At 41.9% G+C, this 27,370-nt stretch overlaps 1 protein-coding gene across 4 annotated transcripts in view; it reads left to right on the forward strand.

Moving 5' to 3' along the window:
- usp54b (ubiquitin specific peptidase 54b) overlaps nucleotides 1-27,370 on the forward strand; it is a 40,108-nt gene that overhangs the window by 891 nt on the left and 11,847 nt on the right. For all 4 annotated transcript variants that reach the window (XR_003672219.1, XM_028430813.1, XM_028430811.1 and 1 more), the window contains exons 2-9: nucleotides 5,776-6,379; nucleotides 11,540-11,632; nucleotides 19,510-19,644; nucleotides 20,816-20,929; nucleotides 21,026-21,108; nucleotides 23,113-23,218; nucleotides 25,817-25,963; nucleotides 26,952-27,101. Coding sequence is in view for 3 of the 4 variants with exons in the window: in XM_028430813.1 (XP_028286614.1) it covers nucleotides 6,224-6,379; nucleotides 11,540-11,632; nucleotides 19,510-19,644; nucleotides 20,816-20,929; nucleotides 21,026-21,108; nucleotides 23,113-23,218; nucleotides 25,817-25,963; nucleotides 26,952-27,101 (984 nt within the window). In the remaining variant the exon portion in view is untranslated. The remainder of the gene's footprint in view (nucleotides 1-5,775; nucleotides 6,380-11,539; nucleotides 11,633-19,509; nucleotides 19,645-20,815; nucleotides 20,930-21,025; nucleotides 21,109-23,112; nucleotides 23,219-25,816; nucleotides 25,964-26,951; nucleotides 27,102-27,370) is intronic.

Consider the following 27,370-nt stretch of genomic DNA (forward strand, 5'->3'; position numbering starts at 1 on the left):
TTTTACCATAACCTTTAACCTTGTAGCACACACACACACACACTCATGTCTTTACACCTTCACCCTCCAAAGAGATCTGAAATGTCACCCTGACATTAAACTTCATTAGTTTCTGTTCTGAATCTATGTGGAGGCTCCAGCATCTAAATTGTGGCAGTCCATCTAAATTAATAAGTTAATCTAAATACAGGAAAAGCAGTGCAGCACAAAGAGATCGTATGTGGGCGGGCAGCTTATGGTATAAGTCAGCACCCACCTGTCACTCAAAACAGTCACGCCAGTAATTATGGGAAATTCTTAATATAATAAGATGAGTGAGTTATATAAAAAAAATCTTATCTTATTGAAAACAATCAGGCTGTAAACATATAGTTTATTCCTGCTGTAAATTAGGACAACATAGAGCACTATGGAGACTGACTCACTTTTGGAGCCAGCCTCAAGTGGACACTCGAGGAATTACAATTTTTTTGACAGAAATTAAGGTCTGTTGTTAACACAAGGTCATGTTTTTTTTGTTTTTTTTTAATATTTTTGTTCGACACCATAAGTTAATATACAACCGAATGATTTTTTTAATTAGTCTTTTAAGCAATGTTTGCTAACAAGTGGCTACACAAACCACAGAGGTCTTTGCACTATGAAGGTCAAATGTGCTATGCGTAGTGGTTGTGGTGAGGCCAGGCAATTATTTTTACATCTGGTGTCTGTACTTACATTTCAGAAACCATCAAAGGGATGTTCATTTGTAAATATGATCTTGTCAGTACTTGTTATCCACAGAGCTTATTTTCTGCCATAATCAAAAGGCAATGAGGTGCTTACAGATACATCATCCCTGCAGCACCATATGGCTCTTACCACTTGTTATTTAATGAAATAGTTGCCGCTTGTTTCTATCTTAGTATATAACAATAGGCTGAATAGGTGCATTATCATTTGCCATGAAGACACTTTTTTTGCTATTTATAAAGACCTATAGTCAGGGTTACTTACTATCAATGATGATAATACATGATAACAAACCTTCTGGCATTAGTATGAGAATAACAAAGTGAGATATGATGAAAGACTCTGAACAGCAGAGTTCAAGGCACTTTAACACAACATGTCCTTACATACACTTACATTTCTATATTTGATGATCTGCCTTTGTAGCTGCAATGCCTGGACAGGGTCCTCGGCTGTAGAAGCTTTTACATCCACAAGGAGCTGACTTGTCAAGCCGAGCAATTTCCCTCTTTACAGCGGGACCTTTTAAATACTTAAACCAATCGCGGTGATTTATGTGATGTTGTGTGGTGCCAAGGCGGGCAGCTTAATACGTTAGATGTGACCGTCCTCACGGTTGATGCTGAAGATCTCCATGTTTAGTGGTTTTACCTTTGGCTCTGATTTTAAAGGTAGACAAATGGCCATTTGCTAAAATGATTGGGAAGATAAGTCCATAAAGTCATTAACTGGTTTGACATGAGTTGGTAATGTGACTGATGGTGTTTATAGAACTAAGATTGACATTTCAGGCTCACTGGTCAGTGCTGGGTCCACATGTGAGGGATGGTAAGAGGGTATAAGTTATGAGGAGAAGCAGGTTAAATACGATAAATGAGAAGGCACTACAAGTTTCCTGTGACCTTTACCATCCACTGTCGCCTTTTCATTTTTTTCATTTCATTTCTCACAGCCATGTTTATTCAAACTAATGTCCCACTTATCCCCCTTCTGTTCAAGCCCTAATTGTATTTTCTATCACTCTTTATTTCTTTACTCCCTCCACTCTTCTTCCACTCCTAATTCCTTCATTTCCCCCGATCTTTTGTCCTATTTCCCTTTCCTTCTCTTATCTCAGCCTTTTTTCCAACTTCACTTTTTCTCTGTCCTTCTCTTTCATTTTTCTCTTTCTCTTATATATTTCCCCTCCTTTTTCTTTTCCTATATTCAACACCCTTCCCTTCATTTCCCTTCCTTTGCTTTCCTGAACTGTAAAAAAACTCCCAGCATACATGATAAATGAGGATGGTTATGTAATACCCCAAATATTAAGCAAATATTCACCCCTCTCTAAATTTTCTGCTAATGGGATTGGTGTGCACGTGTGCCACGGTCATAATGGGTTGCATCTAGGTTATGGAGCGCACGTGTGTGTGTGTTTGTGCACATACTGCATGTGTATGTTCTCCTATCTATACTGGAGTGTTACAAGAGTCTAAGCGGAGAAATGACCTTGAAGCTTGCAAAAAAAGTAGTCTCAGTAATATGCACACACATGCTGCTGCACGTGTGCCTACCGCATGTTCACACACACATATATGAAACACACAACTTAGTGAGTGGAAAAAAGGGGTGAAGAGGAGCAGCATGGAGGGAAGGATGAACTCTGGGCTCTCCCTATTGTCAAACATGGCTATTTGAAGTTACACATAACCCAGTTACAGGGAAACCACTGTGTGTGTGTAAGTACATGCATGTGAAGTTTTTCAGAGACAAAGAAGAAAGTCGTTGATGAATGGGGCAAGAAGTGCAGGAAAAAGAATAAATGGAAAATAGAGGTCAGTGGAAGAAAGTGAGAGAGAGGGCAGGAATGAAGGAGTGCTCTCACAGCCGTGTATAAATATACTTCTCGCCTTTTTGTTTGCCTCAGAGGCAGGGAGACGTGTGAGAGACAGGGTATTGTCCTCAGGGACAATATCAGCTCTTTGTTCAGCTAGCTTGACACTGGTGTCACTGTCACCAAGCCACACTGACCCACAGAGAAGCAGAGAGACGGTAGATTCAGATTGTAAAGAGATGTCATTATTTGATTTTCATCAACGCTGAGGTCACGCTGTGAATTATGGAGCGTCTTCTTCACAGCTGAGTGGAATAAACCAGATAACAAAATAGGAAACAAATGGCTAAATGAGACTATTAAGAACCTGTTCGGCTCAGTACCTTGGATACAAGTAAAGGTGCTGTGTAAAAATTGTTTATGGACATATAATCATACTAAGAGAAGTGGTTGGAGACAAATAGTGGTCAGGCTGGGTTAAAGACTGTGGTGAGAGCATATCTTAGGTGTACACCGACTCTTAGTTCTGATTTCAGGCTGTTAGTGTATACTCAAGCATCACCTGAGTGCTGTCCACACTCTGCTGATGCCACATCCCAGACCGTCTCATTTAACTTCTCCGTAAACATCATTTGTTTTGTAGGATCCAGCCCCCACAGAACAGATATCTGACAAGGATCATCCCATACATGCATTCATCGCAGTCTGACAGCCAATAATCAGTACCACAAGGTACCACAAAGTTGTCCCAAGAGTTTAAATCGAGGCAACTGGTTACGGTAACTTAGGTTGTTTTCCTGTCACAGCCTGACTTTTATACACCTAAGTGCTGTGTCATATCTTAAAATAAGACAAAAAAAAGCACAGAAAAATGATCAGCACACAGACCCAACCCTGTCCGACATCTTTGATATGGCCGCGAGCCAGGCTTCTTTACCCAACAGTTGGTGACCTCATTAATACTCTTGCAGCAGTTCCTTACAGTCAGGATCCAAAATCTAGGAAGCCTGAAACCAGAAGAACTTAGTAGTATATTATTATTATTATTTGCAGGATTTTACTCAGTGTTTGTTCAGGTTAGGCATTAAAAACTACTAATTCATGGTTTGACCCTTTCACATGTTGAAGGCAAATTTCTCCATGCAACAAGCTTCTCTGCCATTTTCTTGGCTAGCATGGTGGCCCGCTCTGACAGGGAGTTTTATGTTTTGGCTGCATGTTAAATACTAAAACACAACAGATCCAGTACAAACTACAGTAAAATTGTGAGGAAATGAAACAAGCAATAGAGGTTAGGAGAGAGAAAGAATGCTTGAACCATGTGTCACATGTGGCTCTGCTGGCGGATGTTGAGGCGGGATGACAGATGGATGTGGAATAGGTCCTGAAAACCACCAGCATGTCTTGAGAATATGAGGAAGGGGAACTCTACCATGTGTGTTCACTGTCTGGGCCACATTCAGAGGTCCTGGTTTCCTTATGCCTGCAAGTGCAGGGTCAGGGAATTTGATTGACTTGTGCCTTGACTCACTCTGGCTTCCAGGAAGTCTCCACCATCAATACACATCATCATCACTCGCCAGCCCTGTGTGTGTGTGTGTGTGCTTTCTCAACCAGTGCAGCAGAGTGTGTCTCTCTGTTAAATCACATGGTTCGGATTTTTCCCCCGCGTGCCTGCTGCTTGGCCTATTTCCATGGTAACTAGCCGAAGATGTGGGGTCTCACACACACACACACACACACACAAATACAGTTCACATCAACAGAGGTTGTGCGAGTGCTTGCCAGAGCAATCTCGGTTGTGTGTGTGGCTGTAGGGTGCAGTCAGAGAAAGGATGTGTGATCACACACTCCACACGGGCTCAGCGGGACACACATACACTGTATGCTGAGACAGAAGCTTGGGATGCTGTGCTGTAGAGGGAAAATGGCACACAGGGGCACACCAGCCAAATCTGTTTATAAATCCTCTGGCAATTTCAGATTTGTATTTATAGATAGATAGATAGATAGATAGATAGATAGATAGATAGATAGATAGATAGATAGATAGATAGATAGATAGATAGATAGATAGATGAACTGACATTGCAATATTGCATAATGTTTTCTTATATATATCATATTAACATTTCACTTACTATCTTTGTCCATTCTACCTTCATCTTATCCCCATTCCCATGTGGTCATCACCATAACAACTGTTCCCAATGCTTACCTGCCCAGCATCCCAGCGCCCTCTGGCTTTTGGCCAAGGGGGAGCTGTGGCGGTAACGCAACTCGGCAATCAGGCAAGGGAGCTTTGCCAAAAAGTGGAAAGCTATAGGGGAAGAAAGGAAGGGAGGGTGGAGGGGGGCACTGCGGATCTGTTAGCTACTGCCCTGTGATGTTGTGCATTTACATGTACATATGCACATATTGTAGACTGACAAAAACACACACTGCCTTTTTTTATCATCTCTCTCTCACACACACATGTTCGGAAGCTGTCCATAGTGATGCTTGAACTAGCATAAGCTCCTGTTAATGTCCCTAAGTACCGATTATGAAATGACATAACAGATTTCATGTCATGTCATAGATGTAATGTTGCTCTGACTGACATTGTTCATATGATGATTTACAGGATTCAGCTGTGGTGCAAAAGCAACCAGACTGAAACGTTTAAAGCTACAGTAACAGATTTGAGCTCCCTGTGGTACCACCAGCTTACATAGGCATCATGTTCAGTGTGTTAGCAAACAGACAGCAAGCAACAATATTATTCCTCTATGTGCTCTGTTTTTGGTCTGTACCACTGAAAACAATATTATTTACCTCAAAATATTCAATTATCGTAAATAGCTAGCTGTTATTTAAGATTAAGATTAACCTAATCCCCAGAGGAAAATTAGGTTGTTGGTTGCTGTTGTGGCTAAATTATTGAGATCTATGAGCGATTTTCCACTGTGATACAACAATCAGTTAATGCTGATGGTTCAATAGGCTAAACTAAAACTTTAGGCTAGTAGACTGGTAGCACCTTTTGACCACCTAAAACAATTAAGCCTGGCTAATCAAGCTAGGCTCAACATCTTTAGAGCTAAGCTACCACAACAATGCCAGGCTTTAAGTTTATTTAAGGTAATTTGTGCACTTCCAGTTTTATTTTAACTACAGACTTTAGTATTATTCCTTGCAAGTTGTTTTGTGTGTGGAATTCTAACAGGTTGGTCTTTTTCTTGCAGGCCCAGTGAAAGAGGAGAAGAAGGCATCGAAGGAGTCCCCACATGGGAGCAGCAGTGCTGTCTAATCCACTTTTATCTGACAGAATCTGCCAAAGGACTCTTTGGAAACATTCTCATGTCTTCAAACATAAACTGCTAAATCCAAGGAGCTAAAAACAGAAAAACAAAAAGCCGGCTGCTGGCTCTCGCAAGTGGACAGATTTAAAAGTAAAAACACGGCTGGAGAGGGGGAGGGTTGTATGGGTGCCAAATCCTCATCCAAGACACACCACATCTCCTTAATCTACGGCCTCCTCCCTCCTCTTACTGCTTCCATTTCCTCCTTCTCCTCTGCTTTTGTCTCATTCTCCCTCTTTCTCTCTCATGGGAGTGACATAGAGGCCATCACCTGGTCTGCTGCCCCGCCCCTTCTCCGCCTCACCTTGGAAACAAGGGAGTCCAGGTAGTGATGTCGTGGAAGAGGAACTACTTTGCGTCCGGTGGCGGAGCAGTAGGCGGGGTACAGGGGCTGGTGACCCCGAGAACCATGACCTCCATTGCACCTAGCAAAGGCCTGAGCAACGAGCCGGGACAAAACAGCTGCTTTCTCAACAGCGCTCTGCAGGTCAGTCAGATAAACACCAACATAAAATTTGGGTCAAGTGTTGAAGGTTGATGTGGTTTTCATGTAGCAGTCTCAACACACGTGTTTGGGTTATGTTTAGTCAGGTGAGTCATCTCCACACTGAAAAAATACAAATTCCTGAATACTCTGTAGCTCAGTTAGCCATTGTTTCAAGGCCTCTGGGGTGTGGGCCTGTAACACATATAAATACCAACAAAGATGTGGAAGATGAAGAATGGCTGCCATATGTATGAGCCGTACGCAGCTCAGACTCCTAATTCCATCCTGCACAAGTTTAATGCTTGTTTGCAAATTCTTACTTATTGTACATAAAAACGTCTGAGTCACCCTAGCTAAAACCATGCAACCTGACTAACACTGCTGAACCTTATTAATACTGTAGCCTTAGTAAAACTAGAGAGCCTAGCTAACATTAGACATCCTTGCTAACGACAACACTATAGACCCAACCTAGGGCTGCAGCCTTTAAAGGATGCATTTGTAGCATGACTGTGGCGCGACAAGGCTGTGCCATTTTTTAGTCTTCTTCAGATGCAGTGGACAAATGCATATTTATATTCCCTTGTAAAAAGAAATTCTAGTTTAAAAAAGGTTTGTGCATTCTCTGAAGTGATTTAGCATGTGATTTGGAACACACCTGCTATAGAGCCCACCTGAAACTATAGAGTCAAGCAATGATGCTTCACTAGCACCATAAATCCTGGCTAACAAGAGCCAACCTAAAACTACTGTGTCAACATAACACTGTTGTGTTAACACTATAAAATCTAGCTATCACCATCACTTGCTTCTACTGTCAGCTGATTTCAGTCTCCGGCCCTTGTGGTAATCCCTTGTAGTGTTGGGGCCTGTGTGCTACTGTTTTTTTTTTGTTGGTGGTGAATTAATTGTAGAACAATAACCCAAAGCAACAAACTCTCTTTAGTTCAAAGGGTTCATCTTTTGATGCCTATAACCTCACATTCCTCACATTTGTATGTACATATATATAAGTTCTGTACATGTTTACAATGATTAAATGTAAAGTTGTAGATTTGTGGTCTAGGTACAAAAAATCTTTATAAAATACAAAACTTTATGTGTATACTGCACCTATATTTTAGTGATTTGCACTGAAAGCATGATGCCAACCCACATTCACACACCCACACTGCAGTAAATTGCTATAAAGTGCAACAGGGATAAGATTAGTGCCATATTAACGAGTGTTTGCGTGTTGTGGTGGGTTTTGGCATCACTGCCTGTCTGGCCTCAGTATGGACATCCACTCTGTGTGTGTGTGGGTGGCGATGCTTATGCTGCGCTGCTGTTGCTGCATCTCCTCTCTCTCTCTCTCTCTCTCTCTCTCTCTCTCTCACTCTTCACACACATAAAGACTCTGTTCCCTCCTCACAAAGCTCCCAGCTGGCACAAACATACCTACACACACATTAATGCCTCTTGACTAGTGGCTTCTTGAAAGGGTAAGAGAAGAGGGAAGAAAGGAGGGAGTAAGAGGGGAGGGAGTTGTAGGGGCAGAAGCTTAGGGAGAGTTGAAGAGAGCAGAGGGATAGATGCTAAGGAGAAGAAAGAGGGATGAGGAGTATACAGTATGAAGCAGCCGAGGAGAGCACTACAGAGGATGGTGCTGGGAGAAGGAGAGGAGTTAAAGAGTCCAGAAAGGTAAGAGGAGCGCTTGTGAAGAAAGACAAAGTGAAGGACGTAGAGTTTATTTGTGAATCGAAGAAACTGCTTCAACAAAGACATCCAAAGCAGCGAGAGAAGTGGGCCACTTCAAGGACATGCTCACACACAGAGGAGGTTTAGCAGGGCTATGATGAGAGAGGATAAAAGTGTGTATTTTGTTCGTGTGCTGAGGGTTTTCAAAGAGTTCAGAGTTAAGATAGTCTGAGCAGTAAATCTGCAAATAAACGAATCAATAGATTACATTTTTTTGCCTTTTATATTAGCTTATCAAGCATCGGCTGAAGGTTCTGCTCTGTCTACATTACTACTCGTGTACTGATAGTAAGTATAACACACTAACCTGCCCCTGAGGGCCCCGTGGGCAAGAAAGTTAACCCTGCAGAGGAGCTGCTGTGTGGCAGCAGCAGCAGCAGCAGCAGCAGCAATGTGGATAATTTAACAAGAGAGAAGCAGGGTGCTGTGAGGTGAAGTGAACGTTCATGCTCAGCAACTTTTGAGCATGTAAACGCAGGTAAAAATAAAATAGCTAAAGGAGGTTGACTGGCTTTATACATGGGTTCGTGTGTGTGTGTGTGTGTGTGTGTGAGAGAGAGAGAGAGAGAGAGAGTGTGTGTGCGTGATGCAGGATTTGGGAAGTGATGCCGCATTCCTTTTTACACACTTGAAAGCAAAGTTATAACTGTAGACGTGTGTTTCTGCAGTGTTTAATAACTTTTTAGCAGAGTGCGTGTTTTGTCAGCAGATTGAAAAGTAGATTAAGTCTACATTTTCACTGCACTGTATGGGATGCAGCATTTTTTGTATCTATTGGAAGCACACAGAACAGGAGAGCCTGACATGCTTTTAATCACCCATTTTTGCATATTAAAGCTTATATCAAACATTCTGTAGGAAACAAAAAAATCTGTACTCTGGTAGGCCATGACTGACTGACGTCTGACCTGCAGCCATGTAATACAAATCCATTATTATTTTATCAAACAATGAAATTCAACAATTTTTTGACTGTACGTCATTATACCTGTGTTATACTGCATAACAGCTTCCCCTGCCTCTTTGGTTGAAGCCAACACAGAAATGTGAAAAACTGCAGTTTCTCTAATGGCCACTTGAGGCTGACTCCAAATGTGAGTCAATCCTCATAGACCTTCCTGTTAAAACGGTATGGTGTACAGAAAAACCTTTGAATTTTTATTTGCAACTTTTTTCATTTTTTTTTCTTAATACAAGCTATAAAAAATAGTAGCAATGGCAGCAGTATAATGTGATAAACTAAAAGCACAGGAAAAGAGATGACATTAGCAGATGTGGTAATTGGAGACTAGAACAGGAGGAGCCAGGGACACTGAGGGCAGAAATCAGCCACTAACAGCAGAATAAAGGCAGGTGGTGCAGAGTTTATCAGATCATAAAGACCTACTTATTGTCTGTGGTGCTTGTTGGAGTCTGATTGGTGTTTATAGGAGTCAGCAGATGTACAGGAAACCCTGCACTGATACGGATTCATAAATAACTGCAGCTGCAGTTTTGTGGATGTATTGGTGCTTTTTTTAATTGTTCGCAATCGCCGTCCTCCTTCCAGTGTCAGACAGCAGTTATTTATCTATTTAAAGAGAGAAAATGTATGGGTGCAGATGTCACTTTGCGAGATGTGTCGCTGTGATCGACAACGTTCATTTAATCTATGTCATCACCGCAGTGTGTATCGGTGGGACTTTAGTCATTGCAGTGCCGAGTCTGAAGTTTGGATGAGCAGTCATATTCAGACAGGGGCCTCTGTGAGTGAGAGCTAGGTGATTGTCTGCTATCAGGCACAGGTAGAGATCATTAACTGGTTCCATGGTGAGAGATCTCTGTAAGTTTGTCTGTAACACCATTCATCTGAAGTGCAGTGGTCATTTGGATGAGCAGCTGTCATGTGTTCTTGTTATTTACTCAAGTGGTTTTCAGTGTTTTGTTTGGTAGTGCACAGCCTGTGCCTATCGTATTTTTAATAGAATTTGGCAAGTTAGTATTGAATGGGAAGAAACAAATGAAACAAATAAAAAAGAAGCGGAGAAATAGAGGGAAGAGGAGGGGGAGCAGAGATGGATGGATAGCTGCTGATGGAGAGAGAGAGATGGGCATGGAGACAGTGTGCCCTCCTTGTGGCTGCTGCAGTGCTGTGCAGGGAGCCGATTCATCAGCCCTGAATAAACTACAGAGAGGAGGAAAGATAGAATGCATAGACTGGAGTCAGCACGCAGTCTGTCATCCACTGCCCCATCTTTCCTCTGCTTATCACTCTCAGTGCAGAGTCTGTATGGCAAAGATTCCCATGCATACAGTATTTGTGTTCACTGTATGCATTCTGCAGAGAAGCCTAAGGGACAGTGTTGTGTCAATATTATCTTTCTGCTGAATTAATGCACTAAGAGCTCTTTCCTCTGAGAGAAGGGCAGGAAGGAGGTAACCTCACTTTGTCTGTCTGTGCGTCTGACTCTCTTTTGTTGCTGAAAATATACAAAGTAGAAAGCGCGCTCAGTGGGAGCTGCTGGGAAAAACAATTAGCTGAAAATGGCTGAAAGCCACAGAGAGCTGCATACATGGGTCTTGATTCTCTGCAACCACTTCACATTACAGGAAGTCATTTGTGTGTGTGTGTTTTTTCAACTTATAGATTACTGAAGTTCAGACATCATCGGCTTTGGAGCTCAACACATGAACAGATGAAGTTGCTGAAGTTGCCATGGTGATATCTGAGCTACCTTAACTGTATTTCTTCTGAGACAGACAAGCCAGCTTAATTTGTTTTTCTACTACCAGGCTTTAAACATGTTTAATTCTGCTATAAAGTCAGCCTTGCCTGCCAGCATCAAGTGGCCACTCAAGAAACTACTTTTTGGTGCTTGGCTTCATTTCTCTGAGGTTCTTGCTTGGTCTCAACTCAGGTAGTTGCATCCTTATGAAAGTGTGCAGAGAAAGGCTCCACCCATGCAGACTGCAGCCAATCAAGAAGGGAATAAATACAGAGGCAAATACAATACATGTATGTAATACAAATTACATGTAAGACAAACTTGATCCCTAAATGTATTTTGATATAATTATTTCCTTAATGTGTAAAATTTAAGCATGTAACTAAACTGGGGGTGGGGGGTGCAGTTTACTTTTTAAAAACACAGCACCTGTACCCATGACTCTTCCTGATAATCTTTCCATCACCAGTTTCTATTTCTGACTGCTGCGCACCTGAAGAACTTACTTGCCAGAAACCGTGCTGTGTCACTATGGCAACCATGAGCTGTCACCCAAAATTAGCTTCACCATAAAAGCATATTTACTAACACTAATTGCACTCTGCAGATTTAAAACAATAACAACAAATGTAACCAACGCGTTGTTGCTCAGAAAAAAGAAGGGAAACTTTTCTCTTTCGGCAAATGAAAAGCCTGCGTCTGTTTTGTCTCCCAGGTTCTGTGGCATCTTGACATCTTCCGCAGAAGCTTTCGACAGCTGACCTCTCACAAGTGCATGGAGGACTCGTGCATCTTCTGTGCTCTAAAGGTAAAAACATGTCTTACACAACACATTACTCTGCTGTGATTCTCTGTACATCACTATGATGCCCATTTATGTCTGTGTATTCCTGTCAATACATTTAAAAGTCCCAAAATGACAATTATGTTTTGTGGGCAAGATTTGTGTGTGTGTGTTTTTGAACAAAACCTTTCTATAACTAAAATATTTAAAGGTTTGAAGTTATACATAGTTAAGGAAGAGGCTTCTTTGAGTGACAGATGTCTGCTCACATTTGTGTGCTATTAATATCTGCTATCAGCTGCATTATTAACCCATTCAATGGCTGTTTTCAGCGACATTATTAACCTATTAATTCAATGGCTGTTATTAGTTGTGTCATCTTCCTATTTATTGGTGCTATGAGTAGACATAACATCCCACAAATAACGGCTGTGTCACAATTGTTATCATCCCATTCAATGGTTGTTATCACTTTCATCAGCATCACCACAAATAACAATTCACTTATCATTTGCGTTTTCACCCCATAACTACCAGTTACACTCCACGTTATCATATAGTCTCTATTATCAACTCATGCAATGGCTGTTATCATTTGTGTTATCTGAATTGAAATGGACATTCAATTTGTAGTACTCTAATTTTGCATGCTTTTCAGTTTTCTTGTATTTATGTCACTCTTCATCCAAAAACAGAACTGGATAGGTTTGTAGTAGATCCATTCCCAAAAATCCGAAGGTGAATCTGCCCTCCATTTTTATGGTACTGCTGTGATAAAACCCATTCAGGCCTTCTAATTGACAAAACAATTATGTCTAGTGAATTTGTGAACATGAGTCCATTATTAACCTTCATTTTTATCTATATTTGCTTTCCTCTCCATTGACTGAATCATTGCTGTGTTAGTGGGTGCTAAGACAAAGTAACACAAGATGTGTGAAACCACTAGACCCTCATGATATGTGAGCCTCATGGAGCTCCGTTCTAGCCATTTGTTGCATCACCCATGACAAATACGTGTCTGAGTGAAGGGAAGGGTTCTGTCTAATGCTGTAGTATCATGTGTGTTTGTGTGTGTAGCAGTGTCGATGCATGTGTTCTACACACTGCTCTGTCTCTAGCGTTTCTCTGTAATTAATTGGCTGACTAAAAGCGCTGAGCTGGCAGAGCTCACCCCAGGATGCTACAAACACACACAAACACACAAATCTTACTTGCATGGCGTACAATTCTACACACATGCACCTTCAGATGCTTGCAAACGTTTCTTACTATGCTAAGATGTTATATACACGCACAGACTTGTGAGAGTGTGGTGTGTGAGTCAGCTGTGGGCGCAGAAATCAAAGGTATTGTCACTGTGTGAAGCGTTCACATTTTCCTGTCAGTTTTCATTAACCGCCTCGTCAACAAGCAGCTGTAACGTTGTGTTGTTCGAAGCTGTAGTCCCCACAGCAACAAGATAAAAGTTTTAAGAATAAGTGAGCAAGACCCACACCAAATGAAATTTATCGGTGTGTTAAATTTTCAAACAACCATTTTAGGGAACCAAAGAGATAAATGATGTTTATGGGTTCTTTTATTTTGGAGGGATTGTGTGTGGTTTATCTGCAGCAGTTGCTGTAGTAAACAGAAGTTCAGAGGCTGCCTCTGGCTATCCCTCTAGAAATCACTGCAACACTTCATCTCTTTCAGCAGCACAACACTTCTTAGATGCAGATACACACACACACAAACTACAATGAACATTAGCAGAGAAGAAGAATGAAGGAAGAGACAGTGGGAGAAAAGGAAGCAGAAAGATGAATGAATGTGGGAGATGGTGTTGATTGCTCCTGTCTTCACATTTAGACCAATGCATGGATCCACGTGGGCGTGCGCGCGCGCACACACACACATACACACACACACACACACACCTTCCTCTGTTACTCACTCTGCCTCATCCCTCCCTATTCTCCTCCTCCTCTCCTCCCTCCCTTTCTCAGTAGGGTATATTCCCCCTCCATTCTCCTTGGCGCATTGCTGCAGTCAGCACAGCCACCATAACACACACACACACACATATATACACACTCTCACTTTCCTTTTTTTCTTTATTCTCTTTCCCTGTTTCTCTCCCTCTCTCTCTGACACACACACAGTCCTCCTCTCTGTCATCACGACTGCATTACCTTTCCCGTTGCCAACCCTCAGCCTGCACACACACACTCACACACACATGCACTCACAGTGAATCCTATTGTTTTATAACATTCTCACTTCATACAGTTGCAGCCATCTTGGTTACAGTTTTTTCTGATTGCTTAAGCACATTTCTGTAACTATTGGATATTTGTGCACAACTCTACACACAAATTAAAAAACCTTACACCAAATCAGCAAAACATTGTAGATCTCTTGCAAAAGCTAATACATCTTGCTTAACTCTTCAAACCTTTGTAAAAATGGTATTTTTGTACCACACAGTTAACACAAACCATCATATTACTAAGCACACAATGTGCCAACTACACACTGATGGTATTAACTGAAAACACATCTGGCTTTTGCTTTCTCTGTGCACAAGGTCTGTCCATGTGAGGTCAAACTTTTGTCATAAATAGTTCTATAAACACACAGGGATTCAAATTTCAAGTATGAATGTTTATTCACACACATCAAAACAAACACAAGAAAACACAATTTCACTGAAAGAGAGAGAGAGAGAGAAAATCAGTCTCATTGTCTCTCTGGGTCCGGCCACAGAATTTCATCGTCTCATGCAATGTCTTCTAGTCCAAGTCACCGGGGAACATGTCTCCTGGAGTGCCGTATCCAGGCCTGACATGATGCCTGGTCCATATCCTCGCCTGCCTCCTTCCAGATGCTGGATGTCTAGTAATTCTGTGGAGAAACAGTTTCAGTTTTACATGTACAGTATTGATGTTTTTCTCATTAGAGTATGGTACACCTACAAAACTTAGTGTGAGGGAACTGTACTAACCGATTCTCATCAATATGTCCTTATGATGCTTGCTACAGTGTAGCGGCTCAGGCTGAACCCGTTGGCAGCTTCCCTCAGGGTCATTCCATGGTTGATCACATGATCCACTATTGTAGCTCCGATGACATCAGTAATTCTATTTCTTCTTACCCTTCCTCCTTCCTCTTCACCTCCTCGTCCTCTTCCTCTAAATTCACGTCTTTGTCAAGTCTTTGTCCTCCTCCTCTTCCTCTAATTCTCACTCTTCTCAGTTTTCTTCTCCCTCCATTGTTCTCCACACTGAAGTTTACCTGTGTCTTATTTACAGAGCTCATGCTGAATGCAAAGTGAACTAATGATGTAAAACAGTTCTCACATGTGACAGTGTAGCCAGACAGTTTCAAAATAGTGTAAATACCAGCCATAAATGTGTGTAGTTTTACTAGGAGTGTGTTGATCATTTGGATGTTGTGTGTAAAGCAGTGAGTTGTGTTTACAGTTCAGCAAAAAGATGCTGTGAAGTGGATTATATTTATACAATTGTAAATTGTGTGTTACAAAAGTGCAAATTGAGTGTAAAGCAGTTTTTTTGCTTTTAGTTTTGCAAACTCAGTGAGTGATTTTGTTAAAACTATTAATAGTTTTAGAAATTGTGCTATAAGAATCATTGATAGTGTTTAAGCAATCAGAAAAAACTGTAACTGCTTCCACAATGTCAAATATGGCACATAGAGCTAAGAAATGAGCAGCAGGAGAAGATGAGATAACTCTGTGGTAAAGAAAGGTCAACAAAATTTATATATGGTACTACTTATTTGCTTTGCCAAATATTTGTAAATTAACTGCACAGTCTTTTTGAGATTTTTGCCAAATGCAAAATTCATCTCATTCCTACATTACAGTTTTTCTCAATTGTTTACACACATTTTCTGAAAGCATGCCTCATATTCTCAGAACTCTACACACAAATCCAAAAAAACACACACAATTGGCAAAATCCCTCAATTCTGCAAAATGAAACATTACATTCTAAACAATGTTATTTCTTCTCAAAATGGGTTTATGTTTTCAAATGACACACACAAACCATCATATGAATAGACATTTATAAGAACCAGCTGAACACTGATGTGCTCAGTGTAAAACACTATGATGAATGGAGTGTTTTCCAATGACTTGGTTTTTTGGTTCAGTGTTACACTGACTACAGACAGTACATACATAAGTGTAAAATATTTGAGAACATTGTTTTTATACTCAGAACACATAAATACACGGTAACATTTTATTTTATTTTTCCCACAAAAACAATGTATACAGTGTACATCCCATTCCCATCCCCAACCAACAAGTTGCACATACACTACATACAAAACAACAGAAGAATTTTAGAGTACAAAACAAAAACCAAACAAAAAAAAAACCAATGCTGCATCCTCCCTTCTGTTGTGGTCTGGCCACAGCACCTCATCCACATCACAAGCAATGTTTTCCCTGGCTAAGCAGTGGGGGAAATATCGCCTAGCATGGCGAATCCAGCCATGAAAAGCATCAGCTGCCATATCTCCACATGCGTCCTCCATAGCTTGGAGAAGGGGAACACGCGTTTGTGGATTTCGGTCATACACTTTCCATCTCCAGGCAGAAAAAAATCCTCAATAGGTTTGAGGAATGGAGAATATGGAGGGAGATATACAACTAAAAAGCATGTGTGGGCAGTGAACCAGTTACGAACCAGAGCAGCCCTGTGGAATCTTACGTTATCCCAAATGACAACGTACCTGAGCTGCTCTGGGCCATCTGATCTGGTGGAATGAGTGTGTTGTGTAGGGTGTCCAGGAATGTGATCAGATGGGCGGTATTGTAGGGGCCAAGGGTAGCTACTGTACTACTGTACTCATTGAGGACTGTATTGATATGCAGTACTGCAATTGTCTAGTGAGAGTACACACACCAATCCATTGCTCCAAAACAGAAGAACCCTTTTATGCTAAAGCTCTGATTGCTCATTGTAAAACTATGTGATGGGTGTTTGCCCTTGTGATGAGTCAGTGTGCATATTTGAATGGCAGTGTGTTCCTTGTGAAAATAAGATATGTTCTGCATGAAAATTGTGCCAAAAGCAGAGAATTGTGTGTACTATTTTGAAAAAGTGTGTTTTAGAACTGCAATTTCAGTGTAAAGCTGGAATTGTGCTTGTAGTTTAGCAGAATTGGTTCAGGGGATTGGTAAATGAGTTACATGTTGTGGTCATTGTGTCTCAAGTACCAGAAATTGTGTGTAAACAATCGAGAAAAACTGTAAACAACTAAAAAGCCTGCGTGGGCAGTGAACCAGTTACGAACCAGAGCAGCCCTGTGGAAATGTTATCCCAAATGACAACGTACCTGAGCTGCTCTGGGCCTTCTATCTGATCTGGTGGAATGAGTGTGTTGTGTAGGGTGTCCAGGAATGTGATCAGATGGGCGGTGTTGTAGGGGCCAAGGGTAGCTACTGTACTACTGTACTCATTGAGTACTGTATTGATATGCAGTACTGCAATTTTCTAGTAAGAGTACACACACCAATCCATTGCTCCAAAACAGAAGAGCTCACCTGTTGCCCTTGTATGCTAAAGCTCTGATTGCTAATTGTAAAACTGTGTGATGGGTGTTTGCCCTTGTGATGAGTCAGTGTGCATATTTGAATGGCAGTGTGTTCCTTGTGAAAACAAGATATGTTCTACATGAAAATATGTTCTTGTGCCAAAAGCAGAGAATTGTGTGTACTGTTTTGAAATAAGTGTGTTTTAGAACTACTGCTTGTAGTTTAGCAGAATTGGGTAGGTTGGTAATTAAGTTACATGTTGTGTCCCAAGTACCAGAAATTGTGTGTAAACAATTGAGAAAAACTGTAATGCTGATGATGGTAAACCAAATGGATAGAGAAGTTTACAATTATTTCCATGGTTCATCAGACATAACCTATAAAAACAGGAATAATCATCAGATTTTCTAATGGTCCTAAAATGCATCATGTGACAACAACAGTTCTGTTGGAAAACAGTCTCAATTGAAAATTCAAGATAATTTGTTTTCACTAGCTAGATATGATATTTGACTGATATTTGACATGATATGCAGGCTTTCTACAGCTGATGCAGAATAACATGAAACACTGGTTTGTAAAATATTTTTTTTGCTGTGGACACTTGGGAATATGCTGCACATACTGTAACTGACTTTTGTAAAATCAATATTCAAAGAAATTTTGGGCTAAGTCTTTGTATTCTACACAAAGACATGTTTGAGTTCTTTCTACTTTTAGCCCTGAGTGTGCTGTTTCCATATAAGTGCTGCTATATGTGTTGGTGTCAAAGATAATTTCACATTTCTACTCAGGTTCCTGCTGGATGCCAAACTAAAATGGAATGCGCATAGACACGATGACACTTGGCTGATGAACTGTGACTATGTGAGAATATTCTGCTCCTAATGTAGGTTCTCTTGGTCCTGACGACACAGAGCACCTGCTGGGTTGTCAGTCTAGCTGTCACATCAGTGACTGAATCACTGCTGGGATGGAAACCAGCACAGCTCCAATCACTGCTTTCACATGTCAGGCCTACTTATGTTTTTTTTTTCAGTTAAGGCCAGAAATAGTAGCTTAGAATTCTTACTGACCAAAAAAAGGTTATTTTAATCTGTTGCTGATCTGGAGAAAGTCATTCATGCTTTCATGTCGACCTGTTTTGGGTACTGCAGCTCCCTCCCTGCCTCTGCTTGAACTCAGGGCTCTCATAAAGACTTGCATCACAACATTAAAGCTTCAGATTAAACAGGATTTAGTAGTAGTGCTGTAGTTGTTTTATTGTTACAACTACTGCAACTACTATCATTATTTACAATTATTGGCCAATGTTGGTTGGCTTGGTTGATTTCTTTTTTTTTGGATGTCACAGGATGACACATGTGACCCGCACCAAGGGGTGAAGAAGATTGGTGGTTTTAATTATATTAGATGGTCACTCGCATGGTTAAGGTTTGTGTTCCCTATGGGATCCTTGTTTATATATGTAGTTAAAAAGCTTCATGCTTCCCTCACAAAATTTACCTGGCAACTACTATGGTTAGGTTTGGGAAGGTATCAAGGTTTAGGTTAAAAGTGATCCTTTCAAATGCAATCATCAATTGTAGATCTAATAAACTGCAGCATTAAGATTTCCCATCTTTACAACCAAAAACAGACTAGCAGTATGCTAAAGTAGCACATGGTGTCCATTTACTTTTGATCACACAGGGTATGGTGGAAATATTACTGAGCTTTTACACTCCTTGTGAGGCAAAATTCTTATGTCATTTCAAATACAAACCAACTAATCAAAGGCTATCTACCTAGTGTGTGAGCATTATTGTTGTTACAGTAATCTATAGTGAAATGTATTTTAAAGGTAACCCTCCCAGCACTGAATTTTATTTTCAAATCTGATTGGCATGTCTACAAACAAACGTCTGATCCTCCTCTCCAGACTCAGAATGTTGCCCTCAAAACACACTTCAGTGGCCTAGCTTTCTGCAACAGTTTGATTTGCTCCCTGTTTCACTGCTACAAAGCACTCTCAGTGCTGTTTTTGTCAGAGATAAAAGTGCACTACAAATGGCATTTATTATTGATACAGTTTGATATTGAGGCCAGCCGGGTTGTGAGGCTCAGCCACAGTGTTTGTTTGGGTCCGGTTGGAGTTTACAGTGCACCACTTTGTCTCCTGACATGTTGACTGCTAGTTTCACTGGTTCTGTTTTATGGGTCAGAGCACGTTGCCCACTTAACTTAGTTCCAATCCAGAGAAGTAAACACTCCAATTTTTAGAAGAGGGCAGGGGTCTTGCAGGAAAAAAGTAGTGGTAGCACAGTGACATTAAACATTCATGGATCTCTATATGTCTGTGTTTCTGCAGAGCATCTTTGCTCAATTCCAGTTCAGCAGCGAGCGCGTCCTGCCATCAGATGCACTGCGGAGCGCGCTGGCCAAGACTTTTCAAGACGAACAGCGCTTTCAGCTGGGCATCATGGACGACGCTGCTGAGTGCTTTGTGAGTCTACAGCAACACACACTCACGTACACACTGTCACACATGTGAGAGGAGATGCCTAAAGGCTGATCTGTGTCTGAGGATCTCCCTCAGTCTGAAATCCTCAGAGGACTGATGATATCCAGCACAGAAGCCTCAGAGAAATATGTTGTCTGTCAAGCATATAATGTTCTACTTGTGTGTTCGTCAGGCTGAAGCCGTTGGAAAGCACAGACCTTATTGTAGCAACGTAATTATATAAACTGCTACTGAGAATCCTGCTGACTTGTTTAACAAAATGTACATATAAGCAGTCATTGATGCGATGGACTGGCTGCCGCTTCTTTCCCATTGACACCAGGGTTAGGTTTCAGTGCCCATGTGACCAATCTTTGTAAAAGTTGGCCTCTAAGCTTCCAAAAAGTGGCCCACTCTAGGGATGATGTGTCTGACAAAAAGAATCAGGTGAACAGAGCTGCTGTAGGGTGGTGGTAGACCTGTGGTCTATAACACTGTTCTCCTGTGGAATCCTGATGTTTGTCTCCTGTAGCTGTCTCAGAGATCTGCAGCCCCTGTCCTAGTGTGACCCTTTTGCAATAGCACTCAAGAAAGAGAGCCATCCCATTGATGCAGATCTCACAGACTAGCAGACGTATCCACCGTTTGGATTGTTCTTTGGGTGCTGGTTGGTGGACCCAAGTCTCATCCATTGTTACAAACACCTCTGAAATGGCAGATCCTCTCTTGATATGTTGAATCCAGGTTCAGAGAGATTTACCATCAAGCAAGCTGAAAATTTAGTCATTTGGAGTTCAACATGAATGCAATAAATAAGTTTTAGGTTTGATGCTTTTTCACTTCAGGATCCTGCTCACTTAAGCCCTTCCTGTTGTTTTCTCTCTACCACTTTCAGTCTTTCTTTCTGCCTCAAAGACCTGTGTGTCAGTGTGTGTGTGTGTGTGTTCTCTGCATGTGCCACAGTGGCTCTTTCTGATCGATTGGTAGTAAATGTGTTCAGTCAGGGAATCCGTCGGCTTCTTATGAAATATAGATGCTGCTCCCACGGTCAGATTAACAAGTGGGGAACCATCTACCACACACACACACACACACTGTACACATTGTACATATGTGTATGGTAGAAAAACAAGCCTGACCTAGCACATGTTAACTGTGCTACGTGTTTCCTCAGGAGAATCTTCTGATGCGTATCCACTTCCACATCAGCGCTGAGAGCAGAGAGGACATCTGCACAGCTAAACACTGCATACCACACCAGAAGTTTGCCATGACTCTGTTCGAGCAGGTAGGTGATTGGCCATTAATATTAAACGCTTCATTTTTTTATGAAATAAAAAAATAAGTCAGTTTGTTGTCCTGTGATGATTTTCCGTGTTTGCAGTGTGTGTGTAACAGCTGTGGAGCCACATCAGACCCCCTGCCCTTCATTCAGATGGTTCATTACATCTCCACCACATCCCTCTGGTAAGACCAGACACACACACACACACACACACACACACACTGCAGTAAATGTGACAGCAAGCTGTGGCTGGGTGGCAGTAAAGGATGGTACAACGTGTTCTCTACTTCCCTGCACGGGTCCCTGCTGAACACTGAACTGTGAACACACACACACACGTGTACATTCATGCATATGCAAGAGCAGGTGAGCATAATGTCTCCCCCACAATGCACACAGGTAAGTCCACACACACACGCAGAAGGAGGCATGTGTGCAGAGCTGTTACATAAAAATCACACACACACACACACACGCTCCAAGTCAGTGAAATAAGAAACAGGGGAAGTAATCAATCAGGTGTTTGATTCAGAAGACCCAGGGGGGCAACATAAATCTATAAGTGGAACAATGAGCTGGAAGAGGCAAGTAAGAAGGGAATGAGAGGAAATATCCCGCTGTGTGTCACAGCAGAAGAAATAGAGGAATGAATGGGGCACAGAAGAACAATAAACACTAAGTCAAGATGTTGCACTCAAAACATAAGAACAGGAGAGTTGATCAGATCAAGCCCCATGAACAAAGTAAACTGCAGCCGTGAGTGTTTCTGCTTCCCTAACCTTCCCTTACCACGTCTGACGAGGAGAAAGTAGGAGAGTTCAGTTCGGGCTAATGGAAGGGGTGCGGGGAGGAAGAGAAGAAGGAGGAGGGAGGAAGTCGAGGTCAGATTGGATGTTTTTTTAAATTTAGAAATTTATTTCTAAAGCAAAACTTTAGAAAAAAATAAATAAATAAAAATACATGCTGCTGATTCTTAGCACACATAATCCCATAGAGGTTACCAAGCCTGAGGCAGACTCGCACACAAGCTCATTTGGTATTCACAGAATAATAATGTATATTTGAGTCTGTCCTTTAGAGGACAATTGTATCAAAAGGGATAAACGCAGCTTAAACTGTCAGTGCTATAAGCCTTGCTGATAGAGATTGTTTTTTTAAAAAAAATAATTCTAATTCTTGACGAACCGCTCCTTTAATTGCAGCAATGTTTATGTACTGTTGAGTTTTCCACTGGTTTTATTTTGGTCCTGTATAATTATGAAGCTATCAAAGCAGATTAGGGCTCGTAGGATTGATTCGGAGTACAGATGGTATACGCACAATAAAAATCAATGAGTTATTAGACATCTCTTAAATACTTTACACTGCACATTGAAGGAATGTGGCTGTCACACAGTAGTGCAGTAAACAACATGCAGGTAAAAAAGAAATGAAAAATAGTAAAGATTTAAATAGCATTAGAATTTTTTTTAAAGTTGTTGCCAAAAAAAAAATGTGTTGTCTCATCAGTCCGAAGCGGTTCAGCTACACAGGACAATCATGAGTCCTGTACACACCACAAAGATGATTACTAGATAGTGCTGCTGCAGGTCGAGAGTCCGCTACTGACATGTTACAGGCAGAGAGCTGGACTTGTTGCTGTAACAGAGTTCTGGTCTATGGCGGTAAAAAAAAAAACAAGTTATATGACATAAAATCATATAAATACAAACACAACTGAATCATAACCAGCATTTTGCCCATGGCCACAAACAAGTAACATATTGAATATTTTTCTGTAAGGTGGGCAATTCAAAACAATATAGGCTACACCTGTAGTCCTTCTAAGGGACCCCAACATTTCCTAAAGCCAGTGCATGCAATACAGACAGAGGTGTCATCAATCCACTTTGAGATGTACCATCAGGGTGATTTTAAAAATACAGTTTGGAGGCTGAAATACTCCATCCTGTTGCTTTAACAATGTAAAACTCATTGCACATAGTTTATGTATGTTTTACTTTCTGCAGGGGTCTGTCTGATGTATAGTAAAAGTATAAATTCAGCAAGTAGTATAATAAGAATAGTCAATAATAACATTTATAGTGAGTACAATGACTGTGTAATCAGGGCTCAACACTGTCTGATCGTTTACTCTCCTTTATTTACTGAGTGTGTGTGGTTTTGTTGCGTGTCCACTGCTGCAGTAACCAGGCAGTGAGGATGCTGGAGTGCAGAGAGAAGCCCACACCGGACATGTTTGGAGAACTGCTCCGCAACGCCAGCAACATGGGAGACCTGCGCAACTGCCCTGTGAGAGCGCACACACACACACACACACACACACTTAGCATATATGCTGGAAAAGTGGCTTCCTGTTTGTCCTTTTTCATGTTTGGTTGAAAAGGTGGCATGAGGTTTTAAATATATGCTGCTCTGTAACGTCTTTCATGGTGGGTCTGTGTTACATAATCAGCTGCTCATTTGCATTTTTCTCCTCATTTTCTATTACCAGGAGCATTTTCTGAGTTGTCCTCGTTGACCTCCTTTATAGTGATGGCATCTTCTTGCAGCAGAAAAAGTGTGTGTTCAGGGGAAGATCAGTTTGTGTCTGAATGAGACAGAAAGAGATGGGCAGAGGTGAACGGTGCACGATTCCTTTGTTTTCCAGGTTTGTGTGTGCTACATGGTGAAGAGCCGCTGCTGAGCAGAAATGCAGTCTGGCTCCATGCACACCTAGCACTCTCTGCCAAAGTATCTGTACAAAGAGCTTCCTCTCTGGACATAGTCAAGCAGCTTTCTCCTCTCTTCACACAGCACCACACCAGTACACATCGCTGCTTTATTCACCATCCAAGCGTTGACATTATTGTGTGTGCAGTCCTGTGGGAGGCACACAACTTGCCTGTGTTTATCTTCCATCACTTGCAGCACTGATCTTTTGTTAATACCACCTTTGGACTTTGCTCAAACAAAGTGATGGTATTTAAATGGGAGGGAGGGTGGGAGACAGACTGAAGGTAGAATAGTGTGAGGATGATTGATCAGTGCCATGAAATTGCAGTTACTCTAATAGGCACATAAGACTGGTTCAGTCCCTACAGAGCACAGCAGAAATGAACATATTTATAGATGGGGACTATAGACAATGTTGCCCTGTGATGGACTACTGACCTGTCCAGCCCTGGACAGGCACACCCTGTAGATAGCTGGGATAGGCTCCAGCCCCCCGTGACCCTGCACTGCAGGACAAAGCAGGTTCAGATGATGGATGGATGGATGGCATAGCACAGTTGAGCTATTTGAGTTTTCTGCTGCCTGCTTTGTGTTCTTCTGCTTGGTGTTTAGATTAACTGGAAGGTCGAGGGTCACGGTCAGCCTCACTGTTGTGCATGGATAGTTTGGTTGGCCATTGTCTCCGGCTGTCAGACTGCTGTGATGCAACACACCAGATTCTTTGGCACCACTACCCACTCTGTCCTTCTGGTGATCCATGGCATCTCCTTTTTACCCACTAGCTTCTAGCTATTGTTGCTAGCTACTGTACAGTCAGACCATTGTTCGTAGGATCTGTCATCAACATACAAACATTTGTAGAATCCTGGCTGCAGCGTCTTTCCCGTGTCACCTCCTGTTCTATAATCTTTATGTTTCACTAGTTCCATCAGGCCACACACATTCCCCAAAGACAGCCAATAACCTGTGTTTAAAGGTTACCATGGCATAAGATGAGGATAGCCAGAACTACACAAACTGAGCCTTGAACCGTAAACACTATTGTTTAGACTGCTCAGATATGATTGGTGAACACTGCATGGACCACAAACTGTTGTCATATGCCTCATGATCTTATGCAAATATTTATGTGCATTACCTTTGAATAATGTCCACCCCTGCACACATATGTGATGGTTTTAATGTTCCCCTGTCCTACATTATCTGTCCCTTCTTCCTGCCACACTGATAAAAGTGGGATTGTCTTTTTATTTCGGTGCTTTGTGTGTTTCCAGGTAGCAAACATTTTCCCTCCAGTTGTTTCACTTTGCTCTGAAGAATGCCCCAATCAGCATTCTGCAAACCCACAGTATCATTTGACCAGCAGCTCTGTTATATAACTCACCGGCTCTGGGAAAGGTCTGCATAGTCACAGCGAAAAAGACAGAAACGATTTTGTGCAGATAAAATTGAGACTGCACCGATCAATGCTGTATTACGAAGCAGAGCGAATCTGTTTGTACAGTCGTTTGATGAATGATGCAGTGAGACAGCACAGAGGGATAACTGAAGCTGTGTGTCCCAAACAGATAGTCTGTGCCGTTTGGCTGCTGCTCGCCAGCTTGTGTTTGTGTCCCTTTCTGAGAATTGAGAAGCAGACCCTGGCAGAATACCTTCCTGCCATCTCTGCTGCCAGAGCAGGACGGCCCGCCGCCCACAAAGAGACTTGTGTGTGTGTGTGATTGTGTTGTGTTTGGCAAAATGTCTGGTTGCTAGGGTGTTCTCAGGCTGTTTCCGAGCCCGCTCTGCCAGCGCTGCGTGCATGCTTGTGTATGTAGGCTTTGTGTGTGTGTGTGTGTGTGTGTGTGTGTGTACCAGCTCTGCGGTGGGTCATGACTCAAAGGAAGGATTCAGAACACATGGTTCTGAACTCAACAGAAGGCCCAAGGGACAAATGCAACTCAGCATAGCACTTCTTTCTCTGTCACTCTCTCTTACAATCCTTTCATCATCTCTTTTCTCTTGCCTGTTATCTCTGCCCCTCATTCTCAGTTCATTCATGTGTGTTTGTGCCCTCACTGCCAGATAAAGGTAAGGTCCTAGCGATGTGCACACTCTGTACCTCATAACAGACAATGAATAAAGCTGTTTAATCACACACTGTGTATTTATTTTTTCCTCTTTTCGCCATCACAGAGTAACTGTGGGGAGGTGTTGCGTATCCGCCGGGTGCTGATGAACTCACCAGAGATTGTGTCCATTGGACTGGTGTGGGATTCAGACCACTCTGACCTCGTAGAGGACGTCATACACAGCCTGGGAACCTGCCTGCGTCTGGGAGATGTAAGAGCACAACATTAAACTTATCAAAGCATATTATACAGTTTATTACAATGTTGTGTTGAGTCTGTAATTCAAAACTAACTGTCAAACTAGCAAATATAACCCATGTTAGACCCCCTATGTTAACGGATGTTGGATCCTTTGTCACATGCTAAAATTTCTATCATACTCTTAAATGATACTATAGCCATACAGCAAACCTCTGTATAAAGAGGGATGAACCTTCCTGATGGCACCCATAGGTTTCCTGCAGTTACAGCAAAGTGTCGGAGGCTCTCTGGCTGTCTTGAGCCCCCCTAATACAAATACAAGCAAAGAGACTGAATCGCTTTTGGAGGTAGCATATAGTGGCATCTTGACTAACTGCACAAGTGAGCTCTAATATACAACAAAAAGGATAGTGATTAAGTAATACATGCTCTGCTTATAAAACAAACATTCTAGAGTATATCCATTTCTTTCTTTCACATAGAGGGTGTTGTTCCTCCATTGGCCTTTGCAGCTTTCACACCTCTCTCTCTCCCCATCGCACACACATGTTCGACCTCTGATACTCTGTGTCATGACTGAGTAATGTTGATGCACTTTAATGACACTGTAACATCTCCAGCCGCATTCTGAAGTGATACGTATGAATAATGGATCAGTGGATATGAGTGTGTGTTACAGTGAGTTGAGTTTCTCCGTCCCCTGCCTCCCTGCTGCTGTTAGCCAGGATACACAGAGGTTCATATGAACATGCTGGTGACCTTACTGAGAGATGTGTGCTATGTTTCTGCATCAGAAGCTGCAGTGTGTATGCAGCACTGTACAGTATGAGTGCAGTTCACAGTGAAGGATTACTGCATACAGCGTATACACTAGGTGAGCAAAAATGTGCTTCACATTAACTCCTCTGTCCCTCTCCCCCCTCCCTTCCCGTCTCCTCCCGCTCCCTCCCTCCTTCCCTTCTCTCTCTTTCCCTCTCTCTCTCTCTCCCTCTCTGTAGTTGTTCTACCGTGTGACAGAGGAGAGGGCTCGCCAGGCGGAGCTCTACTTGGTGGGCATGGTGTGCTACTATGGCAAGCACTACTCCACCTTCTTCTTCCAGACCAAGATACGCAAGTGGATGTACTTCGACGACGCCCATGTCAAAGAGGTGAGACGCCGTTTGGGGTCTGCATGCTGCAGCAGTAGCAGGAGGAGGGTATACTGTACTGTACGGCATCATCTGCTGCATCTTCACCGGTGCTTGTGAGAGCAGGGAGGACAGAAACTGTGCCGTGTGTCTGCACGGTCAGGTCTTTTGCAGCATTGATTATGTGTTTAGGGTTTAATCCCTGTATTTGTAGTGCTTAAATCTAAATGCTAAATCTCCTCTTGTGCTCTTAATGTGAATCTACATGTCCTTGACATCATCAGTACCTA

Source organism: Parambassis ranga, chromosome 19 (assembly GCF_900634625.1).
Source record: "Parambassis ranga chromosome 19, fParRan2.1, whole genome shotgun sequence".
Taxonomy (NCBI): domain Eukaryota; kingdom Metazoa; phylum Chordata; class Actinopteri; family Ambassidae; genus Parambassis; species Parambassis ranga.